General features: G+C 38.2%; 1 protein-coding gene across 3 annotated transcripts in view; it reads left to right on the forward strand.

The window, feature by feature from the left end:
• Positions 1-19,962, forward strand: part of efl1 (elongation factor like GTPase 1) — a 292,867-nt gene extending 272,905 nt beyond the window's left edge. For all 3 annotated transcript variants that reach the window (XM_060883929.1, XM_060883912.1, XM_060883920.1), the window contains exons 18-20: positions 6,915-7,846; positions 12,697-12,881; positions 18,726-19,962. In XM_060883929.1, the coding sequence (XP_060739912.1) occupies positions 6,915-7,846; positions 12,697-12,881; positions 18,726-18,914 (1,306 nt within the window). In that variant the 3' untranslated portion in view covers positions 18,915-19,962. The remainder of the gene's footprint in view (positions 1-6,914; positions 7,847-12,696; positions 12,882-18,725) is intronic.
• Positions 19,963-26,796: the final 6,834 nt, after the last annotated feature.

Genomic DNA, 26,796 nt, shown 5'->3' on the forward strand with positions numbered 1-26,796 from the left:
AGGGGATATATAAATATTTGTCCAGAAATGGATCTTTTTTAACAACTAATATTTTATAAAGATCAACCCATTTTAATATAACACACTAGCAAATTGATATTTTTGTCAGATTTAACATTTAGCAATTTACAGTAACAATCATTACACATGAAGCAGTGCTAGAAGCTATTGTTCATGGAAAAAAGTTCACATTAGTAGGGGAATGTTTACTACAAACTTAGTTTGAATTCTGCAGTCCAGAGCCACGATTCTACATGTACAAATGATGTTCAAATTATTTTTGTTACATACTAAGCTTGTTATCCAGAGAAGGAACGTGCCAGAGTAGGTGAAATACAAACTTCCACCACAAGCTCCTGTCTGAAAAGGACAGCTCTAGCAGTAGACATCTCATTAGCAGACATCTCTCCCCCACTCTCTCCTCTTTCCCCCTCTCTTTCCACTTCTTTTCCTTTTGCCCTCATTGTCTGACATTTTGTCTAGCAGCGTTCTGTCCATGCTGCCATTTACACCTGCTTTGAATAAACACACGTTAACATTAAGCTCTGCTCTTTTCGTTGAAGCAGAGGTTAGCCCCTTAGTGTTGACTCAAGTTCACAGCCTGAAAAAAATTGACTTAGTATCACCAAAGCGCCCGCGTTTCCATCTAATTACTCCTTCTCCTCTTCAGCTTGTCACTCCTGACCTCGTCCTATTCCCTTGCCGATTCTTACAGACAATAAGGTGTAAAAATCAAACTGATTGATTTTTTTTCTTTCTGTTTGCAAAAGAGCACTGAAAATGTTTACCTATTTAGATCCCTTGAATGTGTTCAAAAAATCTGAGTCTGTTTCCAATGATTGAATATATTTTTTTTCAATTTGTAAAAATGTCATATAATGTTTCGTTTATTTGGTTTTATACCATGCCCACTGAAAACACTGAATCTAGATCCTCTCTATGTCTCTAGAAGAGCTTATGTCTTGTAAGACTTAAAAAGGAGGAAGTTACTCAACACCCAGTTCATAATACATTTCACAGTGTTAATAAATTGGTGTCTGTTATCTGGTTTGCTAAAACATATAGCTACTCATTATCTACACTGCACTGGGAGCTAATGTCATGTTTTACAAATAATTGTACCGAGAAGTAGCATGTGCAATGGAAAAAGTGGCCCTTAAACAGAGCATTTTTAGATAACATGTTGCTGTTGTTTTTTTTGGTTTTTTAATTGCAAAAAAACTCAGTTAGTGTTTAAAAAGTTGGTAGTCAAGAAGAACTGTACCAAGAGTGCGGTATCAAAATCTGCACTGATATTAATACAAGCCAGGAGACACAAATTTGATGGTAGGCCATTTACTACTTTATCCAGCGCTGTTTTTGTGCTGTGATGAGGCCTAAACTTTGTCTAAAGGATTTCATGTTCTTTAAAGAAACTAATTAATGTTTACTAGTAAACCAGTAATTCAGAAATGTGGTAGACTAGTCATCTTTTCCATAGTTTGAGCAAAAGAAAATCATATTTTTTAGCCCTTTTTTTAGGCTACATGTTTAACAATGAAAGTAAATAAATAAATAAATAAATAAATAAATAAATAAATAAATAAATAAAGCTCCTTTTAGCTTAATGACTGATCTGAAAGGACTCAGTAGCATCCAAAAACATCTGGATCTGCCTCTTTGAGCTAACACTAGGGCAGTGACATGCAACCTGCAGCTTTGGAAGCACCGTTTTACACAACACTGGTCACAACGCTACCTTTATGTTATATAAAGGACAGCAAAAATAACTGCAGGAAGATTAAAAATGTGCATAAATTTTTTTCATGCAAAGTGATAAGATCAGAGTGTTAACAGTTCATTAAAGCAAAATAAAGATTTTTGCAAGCCCTAGTGTGATTTATATGCAAGTATGAGCTCAATCTTTTGTAGAATCTTTGAGATAACGGGGAGGTATGATCAGATTTGTGTACGTAAGTAATGCTAAGGGAGAAGAATTTTGTGTTTAACAGTAGTTTGGTTGCTTCTGGTAATATTTCAGCCTGTATAATGAAGTGGTTATATTGTTATCTATTCTATTTAGACACCAGAGTGTATCTCTGGTGTCTGGTATTTAGTTTGACCCCATTTACCACATTTCAGTGATCTGTTCTAAAATGCATGTATAGCCATTTTACCATGGAGTTTACTGCGATTGATTTGTATTCAGTCACTTATTGGACTTGCTTAAGGTCAAAGGGCAAACCAAAACAAAGTCAATAAATATTGGAGCTTTTCAGTTAAGTTGCGTTGTCAATGCGATTATGCGGTTAACGGAGCAGTGAGGCAACGTGTATATTTTGACACAATTCAAAGGAAATAATGTAGTAATGAGAGATCATTTTACGCTCGGGAGGGAAGCTGTGATTTTTAAATCTCTATGCTCTGGACCCTGGTTTATTATTAAGTCTAATATAGCTACATACACTGCTTTCAGATCATCTTGTGGGTTACTAAAATGTATATTTGAAGCATCTGATTATTTTTCTACTAAAATAAGGAAGGAAGTCTACAATTTCTTATAGACTTGTAGACATGTTTAAACTAATTTTTCACTACATAGACTTCTTTCTTGTAGATTTTTTTTTTTTTTATGTTGAGGCCATCCTTAAAAATATTCTTGTTTGCCGTAACCCGACCGACCCTGTCAATTTAGGCCCGACTCAAATTATTATTTTTTTTTTTGCTTTAAGTCCGACCGACTTGCCGGTTGTAAATTTGCGTTAAGACCGACCATTTTTTTTTTACTCTTCAAACGACTAATACAAAAGCAATAAAATAATATTAACAGGTTCGGGCACCATAATACATCTAAAAAATTCATTAAAAAAGCTCGACACCGCTTTAACTTGGCACAAAGTGCTGGAAAAACTGTGCCCAGCATCAAAATAAGGTTTGCAATGATGCACCTGAAGGCACGGGTTGAAGACCCAGTCAGTGACGTCACGATATGCTAATTTGTTTAAATTCATACCTACGTACAGTAATCACCATCACCAAAATTGTACTTTTTTTTTTTACACTGAAACTTGAAAAAAAAAAAATAGACCTACCTACTGACCCTTTTTTTTTTTTTTTTTTTTTTTTTTTACTGTTACTGCAAACCAAAATATTTTTAAGGATGGCCTAAGTTTAAATTCATATCCACATTTCTGGGTATTACCTCATTGTTGATGAGTATGATGCTTCCTCTGTGGGCAATCACATGAGAATAGTGTATTTATCTGTTTGTTGGAAAGCTAGCCTCATTTAATGTGACATTTATTAGGGTTAATACACATTTATGTTAGCTAAAGCACATTAAATCCTTGAGCAGCTAGCCTTTTATTTACAATACAATACATGTTGTGTGGAATTAGGTCTGATAATTAGCGGTCCTAGTCCTGATCAAAGGGGTTGGCTGCATATCCGGTATTAGCTACGTTTAGAATCATTTTATTACTTGAACAAACTTTCTGTGATTTCTATTATTTTTGTTTAGCTTAAGGAACAGACTCAGTCTCAGTACTGTCGGACCTAATGCCTCAAGGCAGCTAGTTAGGTGGTCGATTTAGCATTTTTTTCTGCTGTGTGACCCTGCTACTGATTAACAAGTCTTGTTCTAAGACTATAGGCTATTTTGCAAGAACCCAAAGTCACCCCTTTCCAAGTAGAATATCGTCCTCGCCCTAAACACCCAGACCGGCTCTCAAAGGTAGCCCAGTTATCTGTAAAGGCCAGCTTGTTTTCACAGCAACGCTTACACATACAACAATTCTGTGACCAAAACCTGTGGTAGATTCAGACTTTTTGACCTGACTGAATGCTGTTAATATGGTTCTCAACGTTACTGGCACGTAGGCTGTCAAAACGGCTGAAAACAAATGGTGGATGCAACACAGAGACAGCAATAACAGCTTGGGGGCAATCCGGGTCATCACCAGGGTCAGCAGCAGCCAGTGGTCAAGGGTTAAAGGTCTGCTTGCTAAGAGTACTTGTCCATAAACATTAAGTGCTGCAGAGAGCATTATCAGGTTTTAAAAATAACCCTGACAGTCTTCTGTGTGGGAGCAGGTCATGTCGCCTGGCTTACAGCCACTAAAAACGAGGTCACTCCACTCCACCGGTCACAGGATGATGATGTCATATCCACACGTTCCCCAACAGTCCTAAGCAAATTGGGTCAACTGCCGCCGGTCTGACCCTGTGGTTATCTATTGTTGTTGTTCGTTAGAACAGATGTCCGTTGGTCCGATTTTTTTAGTTGTATTCCTTGGTAGCAGTTAAAGGAAAATATTGACAGGTTTTAAATGCATCTGTTTAGTCAAGGACATGTGTCCACTGCATAATTAAAGTGCACTCGTTTTCTAAAAGAATTTAACCAAGTGTGAAAGTAGAAAGTGATGAAAAATCTCTTTTAATAAAATGGATAATCACAGTGGTGCAGCGGGTAGGATTAAGGTGTGTTGTTTGGTTTTCTCCCACCTCACAAAATCATACCAGTAGGTGGATTGTCTAAAATAAATTTCCCTGTACGTCTGAAGATATTTGTAAATGTGTGCTTGCATGTTTCCTTGTGATGAATTGGTTGCCAGTGCAGGGGTGTTTCTTCCAGTGTTTCCATGATCCACTGCAACCATTGACCATGCCTTATATTCTGCAGTAACGCAGCTTCCTTAATGAACATGACATTATATGTTAATACTCAAGTGTTTGAATATTTGTTCCATATACATCTAGAAAGATGCTTCATTTTCCAAACTCGGAGCTCAACCTTCTTCTGTGACACTGGCATTGTTTTAATGTTCATTTCCAGACTACATTTTTTTTTTCTGATCATTCTTTCGGTTATACAAGATGTGGGACAGAATCCAGCACTAAGAATCTTGTCTGCTAGAAAAGCATTGGCTATTTGACGGGCTTAAATCTTCTAAGTAGATTTCCTTTTTTTAATCCAGGGAACAATATTTTAGTTACTAATTTGGATGGCTATTAATGATGCACACAATTAAGAACACAAAAGAAAGAAACACTTTGAAATGTTGAAAAAATAGTTAAAGGGATTTCTAGAAAGACTGCTCTGATAACCATTAATAAGCAGGAGAAAGCTGGAAAGAAATTGGCTGACTTGGTGGAAAAAAAAAATAATAATAATGTGAAGGGAAGACAAGCAGGCAGACAGACAATGAGATAGAAAGACAGAGAGAGAGAGAGAGAGAGAGAGAGAGAGAGAGATAGAGGCAAAAAAAAGCTACTGTGTGAAATGCTAATCCAGAGAGCTGTCAGCCGACTCGTTGTGTTCCTCTTCACTCATTGGAAGTTTGAAGTAAACAGTCACTGCAGGATTATCAGCTCCCCAACCTGCTCAATGACTGTCTGCGTCTAACTGGATTATGGGACGTTTCCGGAGGAAAAAATGCAATCGCAGTCAGCCTTCTGCTCCAGTTGACCAATTAGTAATCAGTCTGGCCAACTGCTCATGACATAACGCTCATGTTCCGTACGCTGCTAAGCCATATTCTGTGCCTGTGACCCAGGTCATTGCTATAGAATTTGTAGCAATCGAGTTATAAAATGGAGGACCAAAAGATGTTCACAGGCTTAGGATCAAACTGATGGGCAGAAGGTACTAGTGGGAGTAGAAAAAAAAAGAGATGAAGGAAATATAACACCACCAGCTTCAGCATGTAGCCTTTCTTGATACCTTTATTCCTATCTGTTGCACACATTTAGAATTTCTTTATTTAAATATTACAATATAATGTGTTTTAATTTAATTTTGTTTGTTTTACAATTATTGCAAAAAGTTGACACCTCCAGGGTGAATCCAGGCAGTTTTCCTGATTCACACCCAGTGCTCCAGATTCACTACTATCCTCATCTGCATTTAATTTCAATGAATGAATGAACGAATGAACGAATGATCCTTAACCGTTCAGCTAATGCATTGAGTTTTCAGTGACCATGTTGCGTAATCTTTTCAGATTATTCCACTTGTATACATATTACATCCGTGTTTTCCCACTCAATGTTGCCATTGCTTAGCAGAATTATTTATTGTCGCAGCCATCGGGTGTTTGTGTTTGCAATTTGTGTTTACCCAGAGAGCGTTGGAGATGAATAGATGCTGGAATATTTGAGTGCTCGTTGTAAATTAGCTTTTCAGACACCACCAGTGCTCACAGAAAAGACAGAATGTAACTATTCCAGTTGGCCAGATCAGACTTCCAGTTTCTTTTATTTAATTATTTTTATTGCATATTAATAGTGGGCTTTTTTGCATTCTGCATGGCTAATACAAGTCCTTTTTTTTTCTTTCTTTCTTTTAGTCATAATTTCTCTTAGTTGTTCTCTGAAAGGGTTTACACTTAATATATGTTCTGGGAGCATTAGACCGAAGTGAGAACTTATGTAACATGACACATCTTGTCGCTAGCTTGAAAGAAAGCTATGTCTAGTTATAATGTTTATGTTTATTGAGAATATCAGGTGTTTATTTTTTTTTTTATCCCGAAGGTACAAAGAACAAATCAGATCCAAAATCCAAAATTGTGCTTAGGTGTGGAGAAAATGATACTGTGGGACTAGGTGTTCAGAACAATTTCCCATCAATTGTATATCTTTGTTCAGTTAGTGAGAGAGAGAAAGATTATTATAGTATTGGAGTATTGTCTTGTTGCACATTCTATATTTGTAGAAAATACCAAAATATGATTCAGGGATATCAACAGATACACTGGAAAAGAATTTAGAATATTAAGAATATTTTAGAATATAGATATTTGAATTTGCAAACAGCTCTAAATGCAAACTAGGGAAGCTGAAGATACTGGTTTGCTTATACCCGCTTGCTTATTGATTTATTTATTTTATTTCTTCTTCGTAATATGGTTAACCATTTAATATTTTCTGCACAGGTTTGCCAAAATTGAGATCAGCGTCTCTGCTCCCATCATCCCATTCCGTGAGACAGTGATTCGGCCGCCCAAAGTGGACATGGTGAACGAGGATCTTGGGCGGCAGCAGAAGATTGCAGTGATCCATCAAACTAAAGAGGAGCAAAACAAACTCCCAGAAAATATTCAGATAGATTCAAGCGGCCTGGTGACCCTCACCACCCCCAACAAAATGGCCACTATCAGCATTCGGGCTGTGCCTCTACCTGAGGAAGTGACCAGGCTGTTGGAGAAGAACGCAGTGCTCATCCGAACAATGGAGCACTTCAACCTGCTGGCACGAGAGGGCAAAGCTTTAGAGATTAGGTCACAAACTCTGGAGGAAATCCGTGATTTAAAGGCAGAATTAGAAAAGCACCTTCAGGGACACAAGTGGAGAAACGCAGTGGAGAGGATCTGGGCATTTGGACCACGTCGCTACGGCCCCAACATTCTCCTGAACAGTGTTGAAGGATACCAAAGGCCATCAGTGTGGCAGTCTCTAAAATTAGACAAGGAGAAAAGCGAAGGTGTCACTCTGAGAGATTTGGACAACAGCATTGTTAGTGGGTTCCAGCTGGCCACGCTGTCAGGCCCCATGTGTGAGGAGCCGCTGATGGGGGTCTGCTTCTCCGTAGAGAGCTGGGACTTGAAAATCCCAACTCAGACTTTACAGAAGAACTCACAAGATGACTCTATTCATCACCAGAGTTTGGAGGCAAATAATAACGAGCTTGGAGAAGACAGCGAGGCACAGAGCAGACGTCGAGACACGGTCGACTGCTACGGGCCTTTTTCAGGTCAGCTCATTGCTTCCATAAAAGAGGCGTGCAGGTACGCTTTCCAGGCCAAACCACAGCGCCTCATGGCCGCCATGTACACCTGTGAGATAATGGCTACAGCTGAGGTCTTAGGTAAGCACCAGAACACTCTACTGACTTGTAAGGAAACAACTTGCATATCATTTAAACAATTAATATGTGATCTTCAGAGGCAGGGAGTATTTTATAATGATTCACCATGCTGGCTTTATGGTCTAATTCTTTTAACAAACATATTGGTCTATTTTTTTACTTTTATTAATCGCCCTGTACCTTGTGTTACTCAAGCAAACTGCTTACAGTAGTGGGAATAAGCTCATCATCTCAATCTAAATAAGATTCATCTCTGTCTAAAGACTTTGCTGCAGCAGTGCTTTAGTCTTTTGGTCTGTCCAGCTTTACCTCCATCATATCTGTACATTCTGCCCAAAACAAACAAGTTCCCAAGCTTTAGGGTTCATGCTAATATTGGAATCCTTGATCAGAGCAATTGGATGTGATGTTTCATTAAGAGGCCTAGCTGAACTGGTTATCAATCACACCCCTAGCACCCAAAGTTTGCTGTCTCCACTACTTCTATGTTGGATTTCTTGTTAATAACATTGAACCCACTGAGTGAGAAAAGAAACTCTTGCTCTTTTCTTTTTAGGAGCTAACAGCAAAACCTGGCCTGTTATCCATTGTTTAAGAGTTTGAGATCACGGAAACTTTCCACATTGTAGCTGCACCAACATTGACCCCCTGTGACATCAGCACGGCACACAAACCAATAACTCCTCATGGGAATAATCAAATTACAGCATCAACCAGCAAATTAGCACCAGATTTTCTAAACACATCACAAATAGATCCGTATAAACATATTAAATGTGTAGCAGGGTGAATTTTTTTCTTTAGGTTTTGGCAAACCATCTGTATAAATATACGGCGTGGTGAAAAATGACCTCCTGATTCACACACACAACCATACAGGAGCTTCATCAGTGTGCATCATTAAACACTGTGAACAGAAATATTTCGTGTAATAAAGCGAACAGTAACTCATGAACGGGAGCAGACGAAAGGACAAATTCTCTTCAGTGCCATAAATAGACAGGTGTATATTAGTAAAACTACACAACTGAAACTCCTGTAGGACACCATGCAGACATCGACTTAACTTGACAAGAAGTGTATTCTGTTAAGGATGGAACATCATGTGTCCAGACGCTGACTCTTTTTTCAAAAACCACATCAAAAATGTAGGCTTTCACCATCAGCGCAGTTAAACCGTTGATCTTGAGCAGCATTGCACATACTGTTTTTTTGCACTGGGTAACATCATCCATTTGTTGGAATGGTGTAACACTATTGTCCCAGCACATGTGCTTTTGATCTCATGTTTGCTGTGCGTGAGGGATACATTGCAGCTTCATGTGGATTCATGGTCACAGAGGTGAAATGTCAAAAAGCAGGGCTTTTCATACGCACGTTTGTTTTCATACATACCTACATTTGTAGTTGAGGAAAGGAACTTTTCCTAAGTAACAGATTTTCCTTGGTGATCATAGGGTCCTAGTGTTAGACAAAAAAGCACAACAGTTCTGATTAACCAGCACGCCTAATGTTGCAAAATTGAAGCTTTAATAAAATAAAATATAAAGAAGGTTAAACACACAGAACTATATATTGACTGACATTCAATATCTTTGATCTAGAACAAATCTGTGTTATTCATTATTATTCAATGGATGTGTCAGTGTTTAAATACCAAAAAGCAAACAAACAAACAAATAAATAAATAAATAAATAAATGATGAATATGCATAGACATCTGCTTTTACTCTAAGCAGTTCATACACTATGGAAAGTTGTTGCAATTGCTTTTTTTTCTTTTTGCTGTTGGGAAAAAAATAAATTGATGAAATACTAAATTACTAAAACAGCTTTCACATCATTTAGGTGCTTTTTTCTCTTTGTGCAAGGATTTTCATAAATGGCGCATGCACAGAAAAATGTCCTATAAGAAACTGCATGTCAGGAACAATGTTGAAGTGTCAACGTCAGAGCAATCAAAGAAGAAATGATGTAAAATGTTCAAACTCTGGCAGCGTTTCACAAAAAAACAAGTAGAAGTATGATACTGATTTTCATAGCAGCAAATAGATAATAGAATCCAACAGAGCTTGGTATTTTTCTGTTCAATACTGTACTAGTGTAGCACTTTCATAGTTGAACAGTCAAAACACTATGGCTAAATTATATTTAGACATAATTTTGAGACAGCTAGTGATGTAATAGTTTTATTATTAGAAAACTGTGTTAGAGTAGAAACTACTTCGTGTTCTGTTTAGTTTTAGGTGTAAAAATGCAAATCAGACGTGGTGGCATTTTTGGGTATTGATTGTGTGTGTGTGTGTGTACATGTGTAAAATGTGTGTGTATTTGTATAAACACCCATATTACTGGGCAAAAGTCTTAAGCCACCTATTCTTTGAAGTACATATTTTATAAATGTAAATATTTATTAAAAAATAGTTTTTTTTTATATTTATAAATGTTTATTACAATACTGACTGCATTTCTGAATCAATCAAAATACTTATTCACATATATGCGCACAAATATACACACACAGAAACAGGCACACACACACACACACACATATATTTATATGCATCTCTTCTAGCCACATAAAACCTTCTGCTTACTACACAGTTACCTGGACACCTGATGAATGAATGTAAAATTTGCTCACTTTATCACAAGATTAAATAAAAGGTTATATATTTTTTTTCCCCCCGGTTTATTTCATCTGTCCTCCCATGGTAGTTAATCAAAACATGTTTGTAAAATGTTTTTAAACCCACATTGCTTATGCTAGGTCTTTGGGGGAGGAAATCGCATGTCACATACACACAGGAAGCACTTCTCCCTGCTCCATAATTGGAAGCTGCTGTGGGGCAGTCGTGTTCAGGCGAGGTGATGTCATAGCACCAGGTCAATGCACAAAGGCAGGGTTTGTCTACTGCGTGAAAAAAACAAGCTGTTAAGGGATCCTGCCCTGAGAAGAACTCTACCCTTAGAGTCACTTTAACCCCACGGGTGAAAGGTGACAGTAAGAATAATTACATGACATTAATTAATAATTAAAAAAATAAAAAATAAACAGTGCCTCATTGAAAATGTCTGTGTGAGATTCATGACTCAGTCCCTGTGTTAGCAACGCAGTCTCACACTCAGATTTGGACCGTTTGTACTTTAAAGGCAGCTAAAGTTTTTGGCTATTGTCTGTGGTTTTGAGAACTTGAGCATTGCACCTACGCCTGACTGGTGTAAATGTGTTGCAGAGGTGTGACTAGTGCCTTCATGTTCATTGGTGTTTAAATCACCAGTGATGGAGTTCTGTACTCTGAGTAGAGTTATATAACCGATTCACTGTACGCTCGCTCTCCGTTTTGTCAATGTTTCTGCATCTTGTCAAAACTATAATCATCTATCTAACGGTACAGCGCTGGCTAGGCGTGTTCTGTATTGATTATTTTTTCTCCTGCTTGTAATTTTCCATTTTAAACTATCACGATAAATGACGCAATCGTTTTGAAACGATGGCTTTAAAAACGACAGGAAAAGAGCATTTCTGTCATTTCAGGATTAAAGAGAGAAGGTAAGGTGTAATAATACCACCAGATGTGCAGTCCGGAGCTGCAGCGGCAATCACTAAACCTCAGCTGGATGGAGGATTAATAGGTGATTGTGCAGTAATGTGCAATAAACAGTAACGAAAATATAACTGCATTTTCAAATGAATCATTTTCTAAATCTCCTGTCTAATGTCCACGTGGGTGAAACTTCCTTCCTGATGCTGCCTTTTTTGTTTAATTTTCTTTTTACATCTGCAATGACTGAACAGGAGAAAGCAGTAGAATGTGGGTTAAGAATGATTTGATTGGTCTTTATTTAACTAATTATTTATTTAGTTGTTTTATTAAACATTTGACACTTTTGTTGTCCTGTTTAACGAAGGAAAGGAAGGACGCAGTTTTGCGTGTAGACTCTAAGTGTTCTTAAAACTTTAAAGCTACTGTGCAAACGAAATAAATAAAACATGACTGAGTAAAAAATAATAATTGAAATAATAAGTAATGAGAATAAAATAAGTACTATTTGTAGTAGTATAATGATTATTTTAAGCTGTATTCCCAGAATAAGAAATAAAACACCCAGTGTTCACTTACTCAAACACTCAAATCCACACATTTATTATCTTGATATAGATCATTTATTGTGTTGTGTTCAGTCGTTTCATATTTGTAAGTCACGCGAGACAGCAGTGACTGGATGTCATCTGCATTTCCCTCCAGCAGGATATTTTTTAATTTGATGTAATTAGCACACCCTCTCCGTCCAGGTGTAGATGTTCTCGGCGGTGTGTGTCCTCCACACAGATATAGAGTGATTCCGCTTGTATCGGCTGCTTCTCTCCGTGAGTTTGAGTGGTTTTTGTGTGATGATTTTCAGGCCACTTGTTTAGTCACTCGTGTTTCCGTCATGTCCTGATCCACAGGACTGTGGTGTGAGGGGTGTTAAGTGTCTGAATGATGTCTGAGTGCTCTCTCAGGCTCGGGATGAAGAGGTCAGCGGTCACCCGCCTCTCTCTTCTGTCTGTCAGCAGCTATTATTGTATAAGCTGAGCTCTGTTAACACACTCTGGTCTCCTGGGCTTCTTTGTGAAACACACAGCATCCAGCTCTTCCCCTCACACTTCCACCTATTCTTGTTCAGCTGAAGTGTAAGTGTGTGTGTGTGTGTGTGTGTGTGTGTGTGTGTGTGTGTGTGTGTGGAGAGAGAGAGAGAATCTGCCCCATGTCATATTATCAGCTTTCAGAAAATGATGACAATGACTCATTAAAGATTTGTGTATGTCTCACTGTGTGCATTCGTGTGTGTGTTTCCTTGACTAGGGCGTGTGTATGGTGTCCTCTCCAAGCGCGAAGGTCGTGTCCTCAATGAGGAGATGAAGGAGGGAACAGATGTGTTCATCATCAGAGCCGTACTGCCGGTGGCCGAGAGCTTTGGATTTGCCGACGAGATCCGCACAAGGACGAGCGGCCTGGCAAGCCCTCAACTGGTGTTCACTCACTGGGAGGTGAGAGAGAGAGAGAGAGAGAGAGAGAGAGAGAGAGCGGTGGCGGGTGTTGGTGTTGGGGAGGGGGTTAGAGAGACTGAAAGGAAATAATAGGGAAATGAAAAGTGAAAGAAGGAAATTAAACAAAAAATAGAAAATATGCAATGCTAAATAGGTAAAGTCAATCAAAACAGAACAAGTATAACAGAAGAAAGAAAATTAAAAAAAAAAAAGAAAGAATGAAAGGACACAGGAAATAAGGAAAAAAACAACAAAATCAAACAATTAAAATAAGTAGTCATGCAAAATAAATGAATGAATAAAATAAGCAGTAATGGAAGAGATGGATGGATGAACTGGATGGATGCCAAAGCCCAAGGTAAGAAAAGAGCTGAATAATGTTTGAATAATGAAAATGGGAAAGAAGGGGGGGGGGGGGAATGAGTAGAAGGTTAATCATTTTAATAATAATAAGTCTCAGTAACACACGCTGAGAAGCAGACTTTAATTCTCTGTTTAACAAAACTTGTATTTTGTTTTTCTGAAATGAATCCTTTGTGTTTTCAGAGAGAGAGAGAGAGAGTGTGTTTGTGTGGGTGGAGTGTGTGTGTGGGTGGGGGGGGGGAAGGTCCTCATACAGGTAAATTACTGATGTCATGCTTTCTTTGTTTCCACCGGATTGTCTGGCTCACTGTTGAATTGTGCAAGCTCCACAAATTAGGAGGTCTTCCTTACACACACACACACACGCGCACACACACACAAAATACAGGTCTATTTGTAGAGAACCCACATGAAATTTCCCCACAACTGCAGACAATGTCAAAACACTACTTTACAAATGTTACATGACTTGGCTAATATTGTGATGGCCGTCTTTTTTACGTCATTCTCACCTGAGTTTCTATTCTTGGGGAGATTTAACACACACATCACCGCTAATGCATAATACACATGCTATTTGTTAACTGGCAAACCAAGTTAGTTATCTAGGATCCCCCCCAAAGTCACATCACACCAGGAAAGCCTGAGTTTTGGAAGAGCCTCAGTTTTATTTTGGCTTTAAATCTGATTTTTCACACACACACACACACACACACACACACACACACACACACACACACACACACACACACACAGTTAATCTTTTTTCTTTTGTTTTGTTGAGAAACCACATCAGCTCCTGGGACACACTGTATATCAGAAGATCCTGATGTTGGTGTGTGTTTTGTTTGTCCAAATTGCAGTATTTATGGTAATTGTAACTCTTCATCAGTAATCATGTGTGTAAACTTCATCTAGATGAAAGGGTTGCTATTGAGAAAAATATTTGTCATAAACAGCCGTCAACCTCACATCTGTAGAGTTTATCGAGAACATCTGTACAAGATCTGATGATGTGGGAGAAATACTGATACAGAGTTGGTGTGTATGAGTGTGTGTGTGTGTGTGAGAGAGAGAGTGTGTGTGTGTGAGTGAGTTATTAGCAGTAAGAGTTTTATAAAGTCAAACCACTGCACCTTTTCATTCTTCTCTTCATCTCTCTCTGTCCCTGTCTCTCTCTCTCTCTCTCTCTCTCTCTCTCTCTCTCTCTCTCTCTCTCTCTCTCTCTCTCTCTCTCTCTCTCTCTCTCTCTCTCTCTCTCTCTCTCTCTCTCATCCTTATTCATCATATTATTCATCATGGATTGTAAATCTATTATCAGTGACAAATGACAGACTACTGATGTGTAATATATTCCACCAGCGTGATTTCCTAGTTTTAAACAGGTCTTTCTCTGCATTGTCATTAGTCCTGAATTAGCTCCACATTCTGAACAAAGTTCGGCACATTCCTTTTACAGGCTGCTAAATCCAACTATATCATACTGTAGCAGATTCAATGTTGTCTTCAAATATCGAATTGGAAATCGCTTTATAACAAACATTATTTATAAGCATTGTCACACTGGTTACCAGCAATGCACACATTTCACTGCTCATAGAATTATTCAGTTTCTGCAGTATGTATGGAATTGATCAACTCTTGCTGTCATGTCATGGTGAGGTTTTAGGCACAGGCTCAGTCTGTGTGTGGGTGTGGGTGTGTGTGGGTGTGCGTGTGTGTGTGTGCAGTCAAATGGCAGGGGCTGACATTAGCAGAGACAGGTGTCATAACCAGAGCCTGTGTGTGTCTCTGTATGGCTCATCCTGCTGTGTTGTGAGGCCATTAGGCACATATGCCACAGTCTCAGTCTAACTGCCAAGTGTCTTCTGCCCCTGGTGTGAGGCCGAACACACACACATACACACACGCACACACACACACACACAAACACAGACACACATCGGACTCGTAGCCATAGGCGTAGCTTGAGCAGTCTAGGTCACCTAATCTAATTATGTACACGGTATCAGTGCTGGAGGTTGTCTGTGTGCGTTTGAGTCTGTGTGCGTTTGTGTGTGTGTGCACGCCAGATGAGATGCTGTTAGTGTAGCTCCATCCTGACACTAGACTGTTATGTGACCATGACACACAATTGGTGTCACTCAGTGTAAACCCTATTTGTCTGTCTCTCTCTCTCTCACACACACACACACACACACACACACAGAGCACGGCACTGTCACAGTCTGAGTGTTCATTAAATCTTCTCTTTGGTTTGACTCTTATTCCTTATCCACCGTCAATTATTATGTAATTATTAGGAGATGAACAGCCATAATGAGACCATAGATGACTCTTTAGTCAACTCCAGTGTGCACACTGACTCTGTCACAAAGCACACAAGTTTTATGAGGAAGAAAAGATTTCTCTACTTATTTGGACTTGGAATAACTGTAAAGGGTTTTTCCGCTGTATTTGTGTGAAACAGGGCTTGTGTGTGTGTCTGTGTGCCTGCGTGTGTGTCGGTGTGTGTTTGTGCATGCATGTCTGTGTGCGTTTGTGCGTGTGTACGGAGTTCCACAGTGGATCAACTGTGACTGAGTATAAAGCAGCTCAGTGCTCAAAGGATGTTTAAAAGTAATTCATTCTTCTGCTCATATGAGACAAATATAATAATAATTTCCTCTACAATCTATGCTACAATCAGTTGATTGGACTTAAGTGAAATATTTTCTTTTGGCAAAATATACAAAAGAATCTGCTCAGATGCACAAACAAGGTCAGAGTAAACCTGTATGATATGTGCATGCATGCTGATGTTTCCCCAGTTGTTGTTTTTTTTAATGAAACAATTTATCCCAGAGAAAAGGCAACTTTTGGTAACCTTTGTTGTGTCTGCTACCTGAAATTATGTAGTTTTAGCTGCTGCAGTATTTTTTATTAGCCAAAGCCCACCAAAGAACAAAAAGGGGTAAAGAAAATTTTGAACTTTTGAAAAACTTTGAAATTCTGTAAAATCTAAAATGTGTCACTTCTAACTGGGTAAAATCGCTCTCGATTTTGTTTAAGCGTAAACCAACAATAACCAAATCATTAAAATATGTATTTTCATCATAAAGCTAAAATAAGTTTTTTGTTTGTTTCTATTTTCATTATATTATATGTGGATTAGACCGGGTGGCAGTTTATTTGTGTTAATCTAAACAGAACAGAACAGCATATAACAAACTAGAGTACATACAGAATAAAATGAAACTAAATAGAGTACACTGGAATATAATGTAATTGCATAAAACGAATAGGAGTGGAATAAGAATAGAAATAATTGGAACGGAGCAGAGTTGAGTAGAATAAACTGGACAGGAGAGAATGGAATGAAATGGAATGGAGTAGATTAGAATAGACTGGAATGGGATATTAAAATGGAATGGAGTTAAATGTAAGAGGATACATTTTTTTTTTTTAGAATAGATAGTCATGAACTGAAATGGTGTAGGATGGAAATTGAGAGCATGGAAAAAGAATGTGGTCATAGAACTAGACTGGAATGAGTTCAGATGGTGTGTTAGTGTGATGGAGAGGAAGGATGAAATGGACAACAGCAGAATGGGAAAGGAATGATAGCAGAAATGATGGCATGGACTGAGCTCTCATAGATACAAATGAATTAAAACTAAATGGAACGATAGAGACAGACAGAAAGATAGAGGCTATCAGAGAAACAGAAAGAGATGTACAGGACTGAAAAACCATTCAGTTAGGTCATGGATCTTCACCACACACACGTCCTCCTCATCCTCGCTGTTCTCCAGAGAGACTGGGTGGCAGATGCTGGCGTTTGTGGTCTAGGGCGTAAATGGGGCCGGTGGTGCCATCTGTGCTGCAGTAAAAGAGCTCCCAGAACCAGGTGTGTGTGTCTGTGTGTGTCTGCATGTGTGTATCAAGGCCTGTGCTGGACTCGTACAGTAATTTTACCTCCTGTCTGTTTTTAGAGCATGAGGTCATTATCTCTCTCTGTATGTGTGAGTGGGTGTGTGTGTGGGAGTGTATGTGGTGTGGTGTGTGTGTGTGCGCGCACACATGCATGTGTATACGTGCATGTGCACATGCGGTGCTCTACATAATGAGCATTCTGTCAGACTGTCTGACAATAGAGAGGCTTAAACTGAATAATAAATAGACACTTACATTATGAAATCATGTTAAAGCATGTTGTGATTCCAAAACAGTAGAGACAGTAAAGTTTTAAAAACAGTTTTTTTGTTTGTTTGTTTGTTTGTTTTAATATAAATGCTTTATACTGAAGTGTAATTTCACTTCTCTCCAACAAGTTTGTTAGAGATTTTCAAGATTTCAAGATTTTCAAGATTTTCAGCCCACTGCGCTCACAACTAACATAATGTTCCCCGTCTACAACAGCACATTGTTTTTGGGGACGTCTTCATAGAAAGCTGTTCAGCTTTTTCTTTTTTTTTTTAAATAATGAATTAAACCCATCAATTGCATCTATGATATTTCACAATATATAGACAGATTATCTTTTTTTTTTTCTATTCGTTTCACAGACACCGTTATATTTATATTTATGAATCTACCTTCACAGACATTTTATTCATACTGCCAAACTGCTGTAATTACCTTCCTTTCCCCATGAAGGATTAATAAAGTAGGATGAGCTGAACACTGAGGCGACAATATAAACAATAAGGAATATGTCTCCAAGGAGCGTGCTATTATAGGAATATAATCAACCCTAAAGTGAATTATTTCCTAATTACAGCATGTGTTAAATTGTACTAGTCCTCTAACCACAGCAATTTGCTAGTGATGACATTTTTAGAAATGAATTACTGAATAACACATCATACTTTTTATTCATTAAACATTATGGAACATCCACTGAACAGGCTGGATGGAACTCTGAAGTCTTCTTCAAGAAAATGATAAATAAATATCTCTTCACAGAAAATCTCACATTATCATCTAGTGGAAATTTATTTATTTATTTATTTATTTATTTATTTTTAAATAAGTTTATGGTGATTGTCCAACATATATGTTCTGGTAAATGAGCTGTTACTACAGAATTGATAACATTAAAACAAGTTTATTAATGCAAAAACAACTGACCAATCAGAATCAAGCACTCAGCATAAATGGCTGCCCACAGCTCCGGGTGTGTGTTCACGGTGTGTGTGCACTTTGGATGGGTTAAATGCAAAGAACAAATTCTGAGTATGGGTCACCATACTTAGCCGTATGTCACGTCACAAAAAAAACAGCGGCATACTGAATTGGATAGATGGATGGAATGAAAGATGGATGGATGAAAGGCAGGAAGGAATGAATTTATTGATCCACAATGATTTGAAATGTTCAAAATCCAAAATCAAATTTTTGAACTGATAAAACAAATAATGTTGAAGGATGACGATCCTATATATCCTTCAGGTATTTTTAGTAAAGAAATGTTCTCAACATGTCTCGTGTGTTCCTCAGGTCATCTCCAGCGATCCGTTCTGGGTGCCAACTACTGAAGAAGAATATCTCCACTTTGGAGAGAAGGCAGATTCGGCCAATCAGACACTGAAGTACATGAATGCTGTTCGGAAGCGCAAAGGGCTTTATGTGGAGGAGAAGATCGTCGAACACGCTGAGAAACAGCGGACTCTCGGCAAGAATAAATGAACTCTTCAACACACAAAATTTCCCTTCGAAAAACAAGAGCTCCCTGGTTTTGAAACTTTTTTTTTATTTTTATTTATTTATTTTTTTTTGCTGGATGGCTGTTTAAAGTCCAATAATTGTACTGAGTTCATCCATACAATTATGGCGTAATTGGTCTGGATATCTGTATATTCAGTATTCTTCAAACAAAAGTTTCAAAAATCTGAAAACCACTGGGGACTAAAAGCAAATACCACATTATACTACAATATTCCACAATATTTCCAAATACAGTTCTAAAATGTTGACTTGACATGACAATTCCATTTGCTGTGTACTTAATGAAGACAGTTTGTGTAGCTACGTGTATTAAATACATGACAGTAGTTGCAAAAATGCAAAACTTACTGACCAAAGTGAACTCAGCATAATGTTTGTCTGAACAGCATGAGACCTTTATTTTGACAAATTTCTTGACTGGTTTGAAGTTTTAGAATTCTGTATTAAACAGCCTTCGATCTAACATCTGGTGAGCCGTCCTTGCCAAGCAATTCATTTTCACTTGAGCTTTTCTTAAAGATATAGTTTGATGAAAAATTAACTGTACTCCTTTCTCCATTACCTCAAATGATGTCAGTCGGCCAAGACGTCCATTTACTGAGACTTGCATTACTTGACAGCTACATTATCCTCCCAGCTCCAGTGCAGAACTAAAAAAGGAAACCTTAGACATGTAACGCACCTTGACTGATCAACTATATTTGCAGTAAAGGGAACATTGTGTAAAATTAGATTTTTTTTTTCACTGAACCATTGCTTTAAATTAGCACAGTTCTGGAGCTGCATTTCTCAACAATGTGTGAAAAGCTCCCCAATGCCAAAGACAATTGGATAATTGACTAGACTAGCCTTCTCCTAGAGTTCCCCGATGGATTTCATCATGCAGGCTATTAAGACCTTAAATTAAGTTGTGGGGAAGGAAAAAAAACAAGTACAGTGAATTTCAAGGATTAGAAGCATTGAATTATTTTGTGGAACAAAGACTATTATTAAATGAATTACAATCTCACCCTTGTGTATTTTTCTCCCTCCATTAAAACACTGGAACCACAAAACACAATCATATAAGCGTAATTCAATGGTTCGATAGAAATCTTAATTACATGTTGTCTATGGAGAAAATTGCAGCATTGTCAAGCTCCTTATTTACATACTTTACATGACTAGTATGTTCTAACTAGACAGAGATCATCTTAGGATCATCTTCAGAGAATCAGTACAAGGGTTTAGTTTACCAATTCAAAACATTTGCAACACTTTTCCACTAGAATTTGGAGCATGACTTTGGTGATTTCTGCTCATTCAACCTCAGAAGCAGTACTTTGGGTTCTGTAGTTCCAGTGGAAGGAAATCTTCAGCAGACAAAACCCATATAGGTGTGAAGGTCAGATGCCCGCAAACTTTTGACCAAAAAAAAAAAAAAACAGTAGGAACAATATCTGGGGGAAAGAAGCAAGTGAAAGTGCAAAATGGACCAAGTTGTTTATAAGGTATCTCTACTAGCATTAATGTTCTTAGCCAGGGTAAATTCTGGGTTTGGTTACAGGACACAGTTACAGAAATACACCTTGTTCTTCAGTCATTCAAGACTTCCATTTTTTCTGCCGATGACAAACAGTTTTAACTATTAAACACATCTTATTCGACTGAACCCATTTTAATACTGTTAAAGATTTTATTCAGAAATAAACTTATTAAATATCAGTGAAAAATTTTATATGGAAGTGTTAGAATTTTTAGATAGTGTTCATTTAGAATAGCTTATTTAAATAAATTCTATTGTTATTTTGCCTGTTCTAGCCATGTGTATAGCTGATACGTAGACATGGCTATTTAAAAAAACTAATAATAATCTTTTTCATGCAAACTGCTGTCTTCACTCTCATTGGTTGTCACTAAACCAAGTCATTCCTTACTGACATAAAGTAAAACGTTTTGGACTTTGTTGCGTTGTTGGACCCGCCCACATCTAGTCGCCAATGGTAACTGTCGCTCAAGTCACCAGCTCATGTTCATAATGAACGTCTGCTTCTCAGCTCACTAGCAGATAATGGTGCTTAGCCAATAATATTAGTTGATTATATGGTGTATTATCGAGGCTTGTTGTTAACAACAGTTGGTGAGCTAACATTAGTTAACACTAAAGTCAGGTTCAAGTGTGTTAAAAATAAACCCAAGCAGTAATTCATAGTAGTTATGTGGTCATTGCACAACTATATTTCAAATAAGCTTAGTCACACAAAGGCATACTTTTATTTAAGGAAACAGAGCTGTCTTGCCTCCAGCCTGAGGCTTCACATTATCACTGTGCAGTGCTGCAAATCTCCTGCTACTGTGTGATAGGATTAAAGAAGATTTGACAGGTTTGTTGTTATTTGATTTAAAAATCAGAATGATTTAGCAGTTCCAGAGTAAGTGTGTTGATCTTTATCTTCCCTGATGGACAGCCATCTAAGTTCAGTGCTTTGTTTTCCTCATCATTCAGTGCGCCACTTCAGCAGAGAAAACCGATCCTCGATCTTCCGTACTGAGCCTGCTCACACAGCGGTACTCCACTGACCTCCATGATGCGTTCGGCTAATGGAGCTAATTTAGCAGAGCAGAGGGCTTTAGACAAATCCATCAGATAAAACGCTGGTGCTTCATCTGATAACACTGTGAACTCGTGCCGATCAGGGAGGTTCCTCTCCGTGCTTTAACATGCATTAGATTCATAATCTCATTAGCGAGAGTAAGAAGTTTGTCATTGTGCTGTTTAAAGGAGACTTCTCGAACTGATTGGTTGCAGAGCAGAGTTTATTTTTATGCATTAAGCAGCTTTCTCCACAGACAGCCATCTGAGAGTTGTCAGTAATTAAATAATACCTGCCGGGCCACTAACGAGATGAAGAAGGGCCTGTTTATTTAAACGCTGCTTTGGTTTAGATTGAGCGAATGCCATAACAGTAAATTTGAGTACACAGCAGTAACGGCTGCAGTGCACTTGTGTCTTAATAGCTACTTCAGAGAATAAATAAATACAACGTAGAGCATATTCAGTTCCTTCCCAACATATTGGAACAGCAAGGCCAGTTCTTCTGTTATATACACTGAAGACATTTGGATTTGAGATCAAATGAATATGAGAAATATCTGAGTTTCATATCTTATTAATCCATCTACAATCAAATACAGTACAAGATACAGTGAAATGCTTTTTACAACTGTGGATTAAAAATAGAGTGAAATGAAAAAAGGAATAGAAGATTCAAAAGAAAATTAAAAAAAAATAAAGAAAATGGAATGAGCTGTAGAGAACAGAGTAAAAATAAATATGTAAATATTTATTCTGTTTATTATATGGCAAATGACAGTATTAAAAAAAAAACTCCATGTGAGTACAATACAATGAATAAATATGGTGATAAAAATATAAAGAGTCCAGCTGAGGTTGCTTTCATTTCCTGGTATTTACATGAGAACATTTATATAATAACTTTTTTTTTTTTTTTTTTTTGGCTGAGCAAAAGTACAGTATAGGGCCGGAAAGTTCAGTAGTCTTAAAAGGAGATCATATGTAATATTCGGTTGCATAAGATTTATTATTTTTTTTTGTATGCTGCTCTTAAGATCTCTATGAGCTCAGATATTCAAGAGATTCAAGATTTTGTCACGTACACGGTTATATACACTGTACAGCTTGTAGTGAAATCAAAACCCAGCCACTCCTCATTAGACTGTGTGTAAATACACTAAATTTAAGAATAAAGTTATTAAAAAAAATGAACAAAATTACTAATTTGTACAGTTATGTTACATTACATGTTATGTGTACTTAAAACTTAACAGCGCATTGACATTCTTATATTCACATAACTTGTTAGGAGGCTGGGGACAGAGCACAGGATGAGCCATGATACAACAGAAAAATTGAAGGTGCTGAGGCTTAAACCACTAACCTTCTAATCAGTAATCCAGAACCTTATCCACTGAGCCACCACTGGCCATGCATGGGGAAGAGGACTGAGGTTGCTTTTCTCTCAATGTGTTGAGCATCAGCTCAAAAACATAGATAGATACATTCATTCATTCATTCATTCATTTTCTACCGCTTATCCGAACTATTCTCGGGTCACGCGGAGCCTGTACCTATCTCAGGCGTCATTTTGCATCAAGGCAGGATACACCCTGGACGGAGTGCCAACCCATCGCAGGGCACACACACAATCTCATTCTAGATAGATACATTCCACTGTGAAACAGAAGTTCAATATGTTCTATTTGTAATCAGATACTGACTTCTAAAATAGCCACAAAGCTCAAGTGCCATTACATCATCATCATACTGAAGAACAGGAAGATTTCGAAATATATGAACTAACCTAATCAAAAGCACACAATTTAGTCAACAGAATAAAAGTCACTGAATTAATCAGCGATTCCACGAGCAGTAAAGTTAACATGAACAAAGTGCAGGAAGATCTCAGGTGATGAGACAGAGAATGATGTGGATGATGCTGGAAATCAAAGTGAGACCTTATTATTGGTCTTATTATAATTTTATTTTCCACAAGTAAATTAGGTTAGGGATATACAGATAGCCGTAGTGTCCTTATTTGGAGTTAGAATGCAACCCTTAAATGCGTTTTAAACACTTACCTGTGATTGATACACATGCAAAAGCAAAACATATTTCTGTTCTTTCTTTTTTTCCCAGAAAGATATACAGTACAAACGGTAAAAAAAAAAAAAAGAAAAAAGAAAAAAAATGATCTGAGCATGTGAAGGGACTTTAATGCAGCATTTGTACATGTGTCCTTAGTAGGCATGTGCCAGTAATCAGTTACAGTATATACCCCGGTTAAAATACACAATAACGCTATTGTTCGCACAGGGGTGAGCTGAGAAATCCGAGGTTCCCTGAGAGAAGCTCAGTTTTCCCCTGTGTGCAGAAATAATGTCACTGTCACTTAACTTTCTGGATGGAAATGCAAAGCAGGAACCCATTCAGGAGGTGTGTAGCAGTGAGACAGCACACTGGCTAAACCATACCGTTCTTCATGATTATCATTATACTTTTTCAAATTGTCCTGAAAATGTCAAAGGAAACAAAAACAAAAAAAAACAAAGCTTAAGAATCGTGGTGATATAATCTAATCACCTGCACAGTGCTCAGTGAAGCAGGGTCAGTACTGATCCCACAGCTCTGAGACAGCAGGAGAAAAGGCACTCCCTACACTGATCTCTATCTGCTCTGACACAAAGGGAGCAAGCAATAAGATAGCAATTGAAGGAGCTGAGAGAGGGAGGAGGAGGATGGGAAGGCCTTCATCGCACACTTAGTCATTGTGTGTAATTTGATGAGCTAGCACAAAGCACACTAAGCCCATTAGCTGAAAGGGAGGGGTGTGCACGCTGATTGATAACGCACCATTATTAGGATCGATGGGGGACCAGGTGGACACCAGAAGGACAGAGGAACTCGAGCTGCACAAAGGCCTAATGAGGCCAACGCAGTTCAAGTTTACTCACAGCTAAAATGTCTAGTTCATCAGCACCGTTATGAGCTGTGTCTGCCTTCTGCTCGTGTGAAGAGAGCCAAATGAAGAGAACCACTAACACATGAAACTCAAAGAGCGTTCGCTTGCTTCTCATTTACTGCTACTTATTTGTCAGTGCTAGTTATATCTGTGTAAGCAATGCTGTTAATTGTGTATAAAATACTAAATAATCCCACAAATGAGTGAGATATACAGTATGTGAATAAACAGTGATATTAAGGTAGAAATAGCACTGGTTTTAAAAAAAAATAAAAATACTCTGCACACATACACACACTCAATTCCCCTCACACAGATTTCATCACTCTTCACTGTATCCTGTAAGCCATGCCAGCAAGAGATAGTGCCTTTGTGTGTGTGTGTTTGTGTGTGTGTGTGTGTGTGTGTGTGTGTGTGTGTGTGTGTGTGTGTGTGTGAGCTGGTAAAAGCTCTGGGAAATCCATGATCTTATGAGCACTTGACAACAGCAGGCAATCTGCACGCACACACATACAGAGAGCAGCTCTCCTGGACATGAGGTCATCTCTTTCCGCTGTAACAGTAACACTGAGCAAGGCTAACGCTAACAGCTACTGTGTGTTTGATCACAGAGAGAGAGGGAGAAAGAGAGAGAGGAAGGGAGAGCAGGAAAGAAGGGGTAGCCGAAACAAAGCCAGGTAAAATGAGTGGAAGAGGAGAGGATGGAGAGCAAGACAGAAACAGATGGGAAAAAGAGAACCTGAGTGATAGAGGGAGAGAAGGGGAAAGGGGAGAAATACTGGGAAATGATAAATAATGAGAGGGGGATGAAAAACAGCAGAAATGAAAGAAGAGTGAAGAACAGGGGTAATGGAGTAGGAAAGGGGGAAAATTAAGGTTGAGAGATAACAGTAGACAAGCAGGGATAAGAAACCTAAGAGGAGAAAAAGATAATCAGATGGAGAGAAAAAAGATGGAGGGAGAGGCAAAGGGCAAACTGGAAAGTAAGGACAAAATAATAGAGATATGAAGCAGAGAAGTGGGAGGGAAGATTTTAGGGAGTGAATTACATCACAGATTTACTGTGTGTGTGTGTGTGTGTGTGTGTGTGTGTGTGTGTGTGTGAGAGAGAGAATTCTGAGCTTTTCCAGACATATTGAGTCAGAGTTTCCTGATCAGTGATGAACACGCACACATTTGTGTTACTATCCTTGTGAGGATGAGAGGATTTACATCAAGGTATAAAAATAACACACACACCCCCTCCACACACAATGACCACAAAGCCTGTGCTGTGTGTCTGAGCTTTAACAGCACATCCTCAGTTAAAAGAATCTCTGAGAGCTCATTAGTCGAACTGATCGTAAACAGAAAGTGGATTAAACTCAACACTGCTTGTATGCTGACTCTGATTAAACCCGCCGTGACACAGTGAAGAGTTTCTTAACACATTTCCGACGATAGCAGGCTTTTATTTCTGATAATACAGGCACTCGGGAGGCAAGACGGCAATAGTGAAAAGACAGATGATGAGAGAGGATGAGAGGATGAGAGCTCGTTCTCGTCTGCCAGTGTAGGAGGGAAGCGTCTTCTCCACTTCCTTTGATCACACTCTCAGGACTGCCGATGATTCACACACCTCATTAGCGTCCCTACTTCTTTCTCCGACACACCACATTCACATTTCTCTGAATGGAAAAATGCGTGACGGCAGTCTGGCACTTCGGCCTGAGTGTCCTTTCCAGGGACCTGCAACCAAATGGATATATTCAGTTTTTATCTGTTGAACAGTATTACTACTGAAAATAGATTAAAAAAACTGTTCTACACTTATGTGTTGAAATATTTCAATATTTTCAAATCAGCAACTAGCAGAAAATTCATCCAGATTTTAATATCTATTTTCCCTGAACTCCACATGTCTGTATCAGCACCATGAGGCTACATATGGTGATCACAGCGTGAACCAAATTCACCCATCTGGTCGTCAGGTCACCTTTCGGACAACTGAAATTCTCTGTGAGGATGTTTTATAATCTAGTAGATCACCAGTAGCTAAATTCTCCAATGTAAAGATTTAGTTATTTCATTCCACAGCTACTGTATATCCCTGGATTCTCTGAACTGATTGGCCAAAAGGTGTTCATTCATTTTCTCTCTATACATAAAGTCTGTAGTAATCAGTCTGCAAGACAAATCACAGGTTGATATCCATATGCTCATTCTATGTTATGTTATAGTTCCCATAGTAACAGCTAAATCACATGGAGCACATCTCAGTCAGCTCTCTAGTTCAGTAGTCAGGGCAATGATCAGGTACTCAGACATTTTAAGGGTTGTCTCTA

The sequence above is a fragment of the Tachysurus vachellii genome, chromosome 1 (genome assembly GCF_030014155.1).
Source record: "Tachysurus vachellii isolate PV-2020 chromosome 1, HZAU_Pvac_v1, whole genome shotgun sequence".
Lineage (NCBI taxonomy): Eukaryota > Metazoa > Chordata > Actinopteri > Siluriformes > Bagridae > Tachysurus > Tachysurus vachellii.